This window comes from Lonchura striata, chromosome Z, assembly GCF_046129695.1.
Source record: "Lonchura striata isolate bLonStr1 chromosome Z, bLonStr1.mat, whole genome shotgun sequence".
NCBI lineage: Eukaryota > Metazoa > Chordata > Aves > Passeriformes > Estrildidae > Lonchura > Lonchura striata.
In genome coordinates, this window is record NC_134642.1 from 71,649,433 (window position 1) to 71,658,920 (window position 9,488).

The 9,488-nt window shown below is 54.5% G+C and overlaps 1 protein-coding gene across 1 annotated transcript; it reads right to left on the bottom strand.

Annotated features, from left to right (window-relative positions):
- Nucleotides 1–921: 921 nt before the first annotated feature.
- On the bottom strand, nucleotides 922–7,217 carry LOC144248351 (serine/threonine-protein kinase PAK 3-like). The gene is made up of 10 exons (XM_077790439.1): nucleotides 7,139–7,217; nucleotides 4,497–4,568; nucleotides 4,089–4,152; nucleotides 3,412–3,460; nucleotides 3,134–3,246; nucleotides 2,827–2,944; nucleotides 1,981–2,080; nucleotides 1,500–1,696; nucleotides 1,266–1,403; nucleotides 922–1,023 (listed from the first exon to the last, which is right to left on the bottom strand). The coding sequence occupies exons 1-10, from the start codon at nucleotides 7,215–7,217 to the stop codon at nucleotides 922–924; spliced, it is 1,032 nt and encodes a 343-aa protein (XP_077646565.1).
- Between the last annotated feature and the right edge of the window lie 2,271 nt (nucleotides 7,218–9,488).

Sequence of the window (9,488 nt, forward strand, 5' to 3'; positions counted from 1 at the left end):
TTTCTCCTTAAGGGATAATTCTGAGCTTCCCTACATCAACACTACTCTACTCTTTTCTAAACAATGCCTCATGAATGAAGCTTTCTATGGTCTCTAGTCCTAACTAAAGACAGCTAAGCTCAGAAAACCTCAAAACATTACATTTCCTATCTACAGCAGAGCTCCTCATAAAACTCAGGGGATGGCTGAAGCTCTGCCTATGCACGATCCATCCCCATTTCCCTCCCCTGAGCTGGCAGGGCACGAGGGCCTCCTCAGGCGCAGGCGTCTGCACGCCAGTTTTCCTGCACTTGCTTTCCCCACTTGCGGTAAGCAAAGCTGCTTACCTCAGTGTGATCTCTGGGCCTCTGCAAGGGACTGTCCAGCTTAGCTAGAGCATGGCAAGGAAGGGAGTCTTCCAACGCTCGGCCTCTGTCAGAGTTTTATTGCCACTCTGGCTGAAACAAAGTGTCCCCTCACTACTTCTGCATCTTTATCACTCTGCCATGCAGCTGGCCTGATCAGGCTGACAGCTTGTAGCGCCTGCACAGTGCACTTCTGCTGCATCACAGCTGTTCCTCTCACAGCTTAATTCTGATTATGACAATTCATTCTTTTCTACTTAAAAGATAGCTCAGAACTTACCTAAATTAACACATTCTAAGCTAAACTATCCTCTACTATCTAAGCTATCTAGATTCTATAGTCCTTTGAAGTCACTCCCTCAATTTCCTAAATTTTTAAAAGTTAATCTTTTCAGGAAAAAAAAAAACCAACAACGGTTTAAATTGAACCCAGCTTAACTAAGAAAATTCCAAAACCATTACATTCCCTATCTACAGCACAGGCCCTTATTAAAAAGTCAGGGGATGGCTGAATCTCTGCCCAAACACAACACATCCCCTTGCCCCTGCTCGGAGCTGGCACGGCACAAGGGCCTCCTCAGGCGCAAGCGTCTCCTCTCCAGTCTTCCAGCACTTGCTTGGCTGAGGTGACCAGAGCAGCCAGGCTGGAGGCTGGCTCGCCTGAGGTCACAAACGGGTGCTGCCCGGAAGAAAAACCAAAAAGAAGGGAACCCCTGTTACTTTCCATGAGCACATCCTCACGGGCCCAAGCAGGACTCCTTGGCTGCCCAAAAGACACACCAAGAGGACGAAGGGCAGCACATTCCCCATGGGCCTTCCTCTCCTGGAAGCTGCCTCACCCACGCAGCCCACACTCCTCTTGATCCCTGGATGCAGGTGTCCTCAGCTCGCAGGGCTTTTTGCCCCTTTGCTTTTTCTCACCTGCAGGAGTTCCTGGGCAGACCAGCGCCTGTCCTCGTCTGCCTGCAGGCAGCAGCGCAGAAAGTCACGCAGGAGAGCCGAGTGGTGCCTGGGGTTCTGCAGTTTCGGGGGCCCGTTCATTTCTATCAGTTCAAAAACCTACAACACGTGGATGGAAGAGGACACTCTAGCTGCTCCTTTCCTAGCCACAACAGCTCTCTCCACACAGAGCCCCTTTTCTAAGCTGCACCTTACCCTGACACGGGCCATCCTCTCGTAAGGAGCTTCCCCTTCCACCATTTCCAGCCCCATGATCCCCAGGGACCAGATGTCCACTTTGGGGCCGTAGGCTTCTCCTCTCACCACTTCCGGGGCCATCCAGCTGGGAGTGCCCACTCTGGAGCTGCGCTTGCTGCGCTCAGGGCTGAGCTGAGCGCAGAGGCCAAAGTCAGCTGAGGAGAAAAACAAAGCCTGTCAAAGCCAGCCACCGCTGCCAAACCGGCCTAAAGGATGGCCCACTCCAAGCCTGCCAAGGCCATGCCCAGTCTAGCTGAAAAGGCAGCTGAGCTTGCCTTCCCCGTGGCTGGAGCCAGGGAAATAGGGCATTGGCCATTTCAGAAACACCCTCACGATTCACGCGCTGGCTGAGCAGCGCTTCTGGGGAAGTGGCAGTCACCAAAAAGCAGCCCCACAGCACACGCGGGGAACGCTGCCCCTGAGCAGGGGCGATACCCACCCAGCTTGACAGATCCGTCCATGCCCACGAGAACGTTGCCGCTCTTGATGTCCCTGTGGATGACTTGGCGGGAATGAAGGAAATGCAGTCCTTGCAGGCACTGAGAGAGAAAGGAGGGAAGGAAAGTTAACATTCAGCATCTGATTTGATCCCAGAAGAAAGGAAAGGGCTCCAAGAGGTTGACAGCTTTCTCAGGGAATTGTGAAGGAGGGAGCACTAGCACGGCGCTGTCAAGAGCAAGAGCTTGCTGCTTCAACACTCTTAGAAGTGCTTTGCATATTTCAAAGCGAAGGCATCTGAGCTCACACGAGTCCATCCTGCCATTGGTACCAAGCACGTGACCTTTGGCTGGCAAGCAGCATGGCAACGATTACATTGGAAGCCCTGTGGCAGCAGAGGAGGAAGCAGCACATTAGACCTGTTTCAGAATCCCTCGCCATCTGGGCTGCAATGCCGTGCTTTGAAGCTGAGGACATCCCCTTCGCCCTCGGCTTGAAATTCAGCCACCCGCATGCGGGCTTAGAACATCAAGGAATGTCGGACAGACGGACAGGCTCCAGACAAACATTCAGAGGCAAAGCTGAGAGGAGCAAACCAGGAAATGAAACAAGTGAGTGTGCACGAGCGCCAGAGGACGGACAGCATGGAAGAGTGCAAGAACAGAGCCTAAGGCATGCGGGGACTCCAGCAGGCAGTTCCCTTCAGATTAATGCTCTTTCTTCTGCTCTGTGTTGTGAGAGCAGCGCCAAAAGAAAGCCGGGGCCAAGAAATCTCTGCTCTCCTTAACCACCAGCTGACAAGAACCATCCTGGGCAGGCCAGGGGAAGCACAAGCGGGACGCCTCACCTCCCGACAGACGGCGCCTATCTCTCCTTCCTCCAGGTACACTGCCCTGAGCACATCGAACAACGTGCCGCCGTCCATGAACTCCATCACCAGCCAGAGCTCCGCATCCACCAGGTAGCTGAAAGAAGGAAACCACGGCATGGAGAGAGAGGAATGGGCACAGCTAAGGCACCCGAGGGCCTGACCCAGGCTTTTGCAACTGCTCTCTAAGCTACACATGCCAGAAGAGATTACTGAACGCCAGCTGCAAACTCCTCCCGTGCACATGCAGATGTCTAAAGCTACATAGACGTGAGAATACCCCAACCTGTCTAAGTAGCTGACAATATTGGGATTCCTGCTGTCCCTCATCACCAGGATTTCATTGACAGCCAGCTCCTCAGACATCTTCTCCTGAAGAGACATTATCTTGATGGCCACCTAAAGAGACATTGGCAACCATTAACTTGAGAAGTCGCTCCCTGCACGAGACCTCAAGGAACACGGAGCGAGCGCTCGTGCCATGACACAGCGAGCTGTGCCAAACTGCCCTGTTGCCAGACAGCAGAGCTTAGGGAGAAACTGCCGCGGATATGGACACTTTACCTGTTGTCCTGTGCTGGTGTCGAGGGCTTTATAAACAGCTCCAAAGCCCCTAGAAAGAAAAGGGCAGCAGAAAAAGCCCTTTATAGCCCTGGCAGTGAAAGCAAGCCTAGGCAGGAGATCTCCCTAGGCTGCCTGGACTCCTTAGAAAACGCCTGGCTGCGGCGTCTCTTCAGCCGGCAGCACGGCAGCCCACCAGCCCTCTGCCATGCCGGACAGGGAACACGGAGCTCCCACATGGAGACCAAGGACCCCTGCAAATCTCCAAGGCACACGCCCACTTGGTTCCATTCCAGTGGAAGGGGGGCTCCATCTCTCTGTGGCTTTGCGCACAGGTGTGCAAGTGGGTTTACATCTGGAGAAGACTAACTTGGAAAACACTGCCTTTAAGAACTGTCCTCAGGCAGCTCTTGAGTGGCAAGGTGCCCTTGGAGGCCATACAGACACAGGGCCAGGAGATCTTCCAGGTCCTGCTCCTCACTGCTGCAAGCAAGGCGTCGCTTGCATCAAGTTGTCTTTGCTGATGCTTCCTGACTGCTCTGACTGAGCCGTCCTGAGAGGTGGCAGGAGGCAAAGCCCGAGGCTGACCGTGTTTGGAGCTCGCCTGACTTCACGCTGGATATTGCACAAGCTGAAGACCCGGCCCATGGTTTGTTCTACGGAGCAGACGTCACACTTACCCTCGTCCAAGTTCTTCAAATGCCCTGTATTTCTTCATTGGCTCGCCCAGACTCACAATGCTCCCTGAGAAAGATAAAAGCAGTGCCAGGAGATCCCTTTCAACCGGAGGCCTTGCTGCCCGCACAATCCAAAATGCATGCCCACTGTCAGGAGCTTGAGAGCTCCCTGGGGCCCAGTCACTCGCGACGTGCCACGAAAGGCAGCCCAGGCAGAGCCAAGCCAGGCCCAGCTGCCCCCAGAGGCAGCAGGAACACCCCGAGCGCTCCCTCGCTGCCTCAAAGCACAACAACAGCTTCTGCAGAGAGGCCTCAGCGCCTCTGAGACCGAGGAGGAACTTGTGGCGCAGCCTGCACCGAGACACGCAGACAACGCACTGCTCTGGCAGACAAGAAACACGGCAGACGTACTCAGTGTCTTCAGGCCCTGCTCCTCTCTCATCTCGGGCTGCTGGGCTGGGCTGCTGGATGAAGTGCCGGCAGCTGGGGGACAGCCGGCTGCTGCAGGCGATGCCGGTCCAGCGGCACGTTGAATGGCAGAGCCTGTCTTGAGCTGGGACCAGAAAGGATTGCCCGTCAGAAGGGCGGCTGGCACAGACGCCCCGGAGAGCACACGGCAAAAGCAAGGCCTTCGGAAGATGCTGTCGGCCACCGCCAGGCCTCCTCAGCTGGGGGCTTTTGGACGTCCCCTTCCCAAAGGCAATGGGAAAACCACTCAGGCTACTTCGATACAGCCCCTCATGGCCACTTCCATGCTCCATCGTGCTGGCCTTTCTGCACAACGAGTGGAACTAGCCATTGATGGGCTTGCAAAGATCCGCACAGAGATCAGAGCAGGGCTCCAGAGCCTTGTTGCGGTTCTTCCTCCTCCTGTGTTTTCCTGGGCAATGAAATCACCCTGGAGTTGGCATGCAACTGTCTGAGCAGAAGCCCAGAGCGTGTCCCTTCTCTGATCCCTTTCACTCATTTCCCCTCTGTATTTCAGGCATTAGGGGGCGGCCCTTCGGGGATGCATTCCAGCCCTGCTGAGCCCCACCTGCCCTATACAATGCAGAGCCCTCTAGGATTCTCCTCACCAAACCCTGCTCTGACCATGTGCAAGTGAAGCACAGTCTACATTATGCCTGAACCTAAGTAGTCCATGGAGTGTGGCTTGTCCCTTCCAGAGGCCAGTGTTTCCCAAATATCCTGCAAGGCTGTCAGCTGAGTCTTTGGACCGCTCTGTCCGCTGGGCACAGGCAGCCCGCATCGCCAGGGGGCACAAGGGGCTCATTTCTACGCTGGGAATAATTGAATGCTGCCTCTTGTCTGATGCCAAGAGGCATTCTCGAGTCCTCTCAGCATCCCAGCAAAGTGATGCTCAAGTGTCAAAGTTCAGGACCCATTGGCCAGCGCTCCCTGGCTTGGCTGAAGCAGCACTAGGTCATGGCAGGCACACAGCCCCCAGCATCTTCAGCCGCAAGCAACAAGGGCTGGGGTTGAAGGCCTGGCTTGAAGCTTGGCCCTGCACCCAAGGCAGTGCCAGCCTCAGATGCCACTTACTGGCTCTGCAAGTTCAGCCTGTGGAGGGACAGCAGCTGGAGGCTTGCTGCTGTTTTGCTCCTCTTCAGCCTCTCCCTCAGTAAGAGTGCCAGCCAGACGAGGCGCTGACCCTGCGGCTGAGCCCTGCAGACAGGCAGAAGTGAGAGAGACTGGGAACAGCCAACCCTTGCAGCAGCTGCTTTCTACTGCGCTGGGAAAGCACCCAGAATAAGGGCAAATCATAGACTTGGATACAAGTGGCATTCTGAGTCATGAAAGCCCTCGGAAGATGGCTGAATGAGGTGCTACTGCCTCTTGCTGTGCATTTGATCTTCCATGCTGGCTGGAAGCAGCAAGACACCTTGGAGCTGTCACATTTGCTTTTCACCTCCTGAAAGGCTCTTGATGGGAAAATAAGGAAGGAGCCAGTGCTCCCTTTGCTACTGCTGCTGCCACCAGGCAGCTGGCCTTTCCTTCAGCCTCCCACGCTGGCACTCTACACTCTACTGCAACAGGCCAAGCTCACAGCTTGCTGCACAGTTCTTACACGCCAGCAACATCAGGGGTTCCTTTGCCACTCACCAAAGCACAGGCTTTTCTCCATCCACGTGTGAGGTGACCTGCAGGGAGCAAGGGAAAAGGAACCAGAGGCCCTTAGAAAAGTGCCTTTTGCTGGGGGCTCCCACAGCACAAGTCATTCCCAACGGAGAGCATTTCCCTTTCCCAACATGCCTCCAGGAGCAACAGCCCTTTCCCACAGCAAGCAAGAGAACAAACAAGGACACTAGAGTAGGCGCTGTCTACATTTGGGCCTCTTTTGCCAGGAAAGAAACAGAAACACGGCCAAGGAAATGCAACAGCTCAAGCAGTTTTTCCTCTTCTCTTCCCAGTATTTTATAGATCGTTTTTTAATTGCATGCACAAGCCATTCCCATCAATTGCTGGAAGACAATACAACAGCAAAGCTTCCATAAAGGACCCCTTTGCTGTGGCAGCTCTCCGCTGCAGCGGCCCCAGAACAGCTCCTGCCTTCAGCAGCAAACCCTAACTGGACTGGAGTTTGTGCTGCATCACCAGGGGAATGGCTACCTTGGCGCAGCCTAGAAAGGGTCAAGGCACACAGCCAAGGCCTCTAAATGGCAGCATTTGGAGCAAAAGGTGCTTTCCTTCACTCCTGGAGAGAGCCACAGGGTTTTGAGAAGTACTTCTGAGCATCTCCCCTCAGAGTCTACAATTTCCAGGTTGTCTTGGTTGAAGCAGCAAGCTGAGGAAATGACACACTCCACTGCCACGCGCTGTCCCGGGGAGGGAAGGCAAGCGCCGCAGGCTGCAAATTACATTGCAAACGCTCTGCACCTACCACCCAGTACAGATACCCCCTTCTTAGCTGATGCTGCTGGCAGGAGATTTACCAAACTGGTGCATCCTAACGGCAGTTTTGTTCCCTGATCAACTCGGTCACTACCGCGGCGTATAGAGCAGAGCGAAGCAAAAGCCAGGGGACGCCAGCCCCAGGATAAACCTTTACTTACGAGTCAGGTGGGTCAGGTAGTATCCAGAATAAGCAACGGTAAAGATGGTGCAAACCGCGGCACAGACCTGCCCGAACATCTTGGCCGTGCTCTGCTGCTTCGCACACTGAATGCCACCCAAGGGGTAAAGCAAGACTCCTCTCGGGGTGCAGGCCGTCTGCTGAGAACTCCTTGGTCACAAGGATCCTCCTGCAGGGAGCGAGCCGAAAAGCTGCTCTGGACAACCAGGCCTCGGGCTCACCGGGACATCGCTGTGCTGTGACGCGGCACTGTGACATGGCATCGCTCCCTTGACCTCACAATAGCAGCTGCTCTGGGTTTGTTGTGCCCAGCAACCGAACCTTCTGTATAGCTGATGCAAAAGAAAAGCCTGGGAAGTTCTGCTCAGTCGTGAAGCAGCAGAACGTGTCCTTCCAGTCCATAAGCCAGAGCTCAAGGCGTCCCAGGGCAACTCAGAAGACACGGCGGCCCAGCCTGCACGCGAGAACAGAAAGCAAGTGTGCTTCTTCTCCCTGGCATCTTAGTTGGTTCTGAAAAGCCAACTTCTTCCATGACATGTAGGGGGAAAAAGAAGCAAAGAAAATAAATTTCCAGGAGTATTGCAGCGTGCAGATGCTTCTTGAGCACAGTGGTGCATGCTGATTTTTGCTCCCACTCCGTTTGCTGCACGGCCTCCCTTTTGTGGCAGGGAGATGCTGCCTTAGCTCTTGACACAAAGCTCCTCTTGTCCTGCTTGCTCTTTCTCTGGCCACTGAAAGCCTCAGAACAACCACAGGAGCTTTGCAGTGGTTCCTGGGCTGCCACAGTTGTGTTGGAGCTCTGGCAGCAGCCTGCAGCCCCCTGCTCTGCAACGCCCTGCAGATGTCGAGCCCAAGGAAGGGCCCTTTGGAACAGGCCAAAGCCGCAGTCTCACAGATGTTTGCCCAGGCTCCATGCTCCCTATAAGTTTCGTGGCGGACACTTGCACAGCCACATCCCAATGAAAATGAGTTGTAGTCATTCCCCTCTCTGTTAAAATCTTCAGCTAGACCCAGGAGCCAGCTTGAAAGCAGAAAGAAATTAGTGCGTGAGACGGCGGAAAAGTGCACGCAACTCCTCTGGAAATCAACTCGGTTCACCTGTAGAACAAGGATCCCAGACTTGCTTTCCTGGTGACTCAGCACCCACAAGTCCTCTGCTGGTGGACAGCACAGTCCAGTCTTTCAAGGAGCTTTACCCTGGGCTCCTCACACTTCAGAAGCTGAGCGTGGCGTTTCAATATCAATGCAATTGATGCAAGGCCCAGCACTATCTTCAAATTCTCTTGCTGAAATACTGCAGTAGTTACCTAGAAGGATTGCCTCCATTGGAAAGCATCTCATTTTCCCCATTTCCAAGTCCGCTCACATCAACCAGCGAATTGTAGGGCTTTAGAGAAGGAGGAATGACACGGTAGCATGGAAAGCCCAGTGCAGGCCCTCAGGCCCCCTTGAGCAGGGCGCTTTGGTGCCCCAGAGGTTCAAGAGAGGGAAGTGTAAGGAAGACGTGCCCTTTCGACCCTCCTTTACTCCTCAGCACCAAGTGACCGCCAGGAAAAGGGGGACAGCCAGGCCAGGTCTCTCATCCTGACCCAGCGTGAGGGGCAGCTGGCACGGAGGGACACAATGGCACGGGGGGAAACATCTCTGCCAGGCAGGTGGGGCAGTGTGGGGCAGCTGTCGGGGAAGGTGTGTGGGGCAGGCCAGGGCCACTCTGGCAAGGGGGAGAGCCTTGGGGCGCTCGGAAGCAGCGCAAAGCCGTGAACGGGAGAGCCCGTCCGCAGCGCACAGCTTGGAAGGCACTGACCAGCTTAGGCACAGCGTGACACGCAAGGGAACACTCCAGGGCTCTGGGGGGTTTAGAGGTTTTATTGCCAGTCGTGCTGAAAGCAAGAGCTGGAACAGAGCATCTCCTGGTTACTTCACCATCTTCATCTTCCTCAATCTGTCCTCCAGGTGGCCAGTTCAGGCAGACAACTCGTGGGACATGCCTGCTCCAGATCTGCTCAATCCCACATTCTTCTTGGATAGCTCAATTCTTCTGATGACAATTCATTCATTTCTCCTTAAGGGATAATTCTGAGCTTCCCTACATCAACACTACTCTACTCTTTTCTAAACAATGCCTCATGAATGAAGCTTTCTATGGTCTCTAGTCCTAACTAAAGACAGCTAAGCTCAGAAAACCTCAAAACATTACATTTCCTATCTACAGCAGAGCTCCTCATAAAACTCAGGGGATGGCTGAAGCTCTGCCTATGCACGATCCATCCCCATTTCCCTCCCCTGAGCTGGCAGGGCACGAGGGCCTCCTCAGGCGCAGGCGTCTGCAC

Bases quoted from the DNA above. Each gene is read 5' to 3' on its own strand.
- LOC144248351 (XM_077790439.1), bottom strand. From the start codon at position 7,217: ATGTTCGGGCAGGTCTGTGCCGCGGTTTGCACCATCTTTACCGTTGCT. The intron at 4,153-4,496 runs GTACGTCTGCCG...TATCTTTCTCAG, and splicing joins GCAGGGCCTGAAGACACTGA to GGAGCATTGTGAGTCTGGGC. The intron at 1,404-1,499 runs GTAAGGTGCAGC...CACGTGTTGTAG, and splicing joins AGAGGATGGCCCGTGTCAGG to GTTTTTGAACTGATAGAAAT.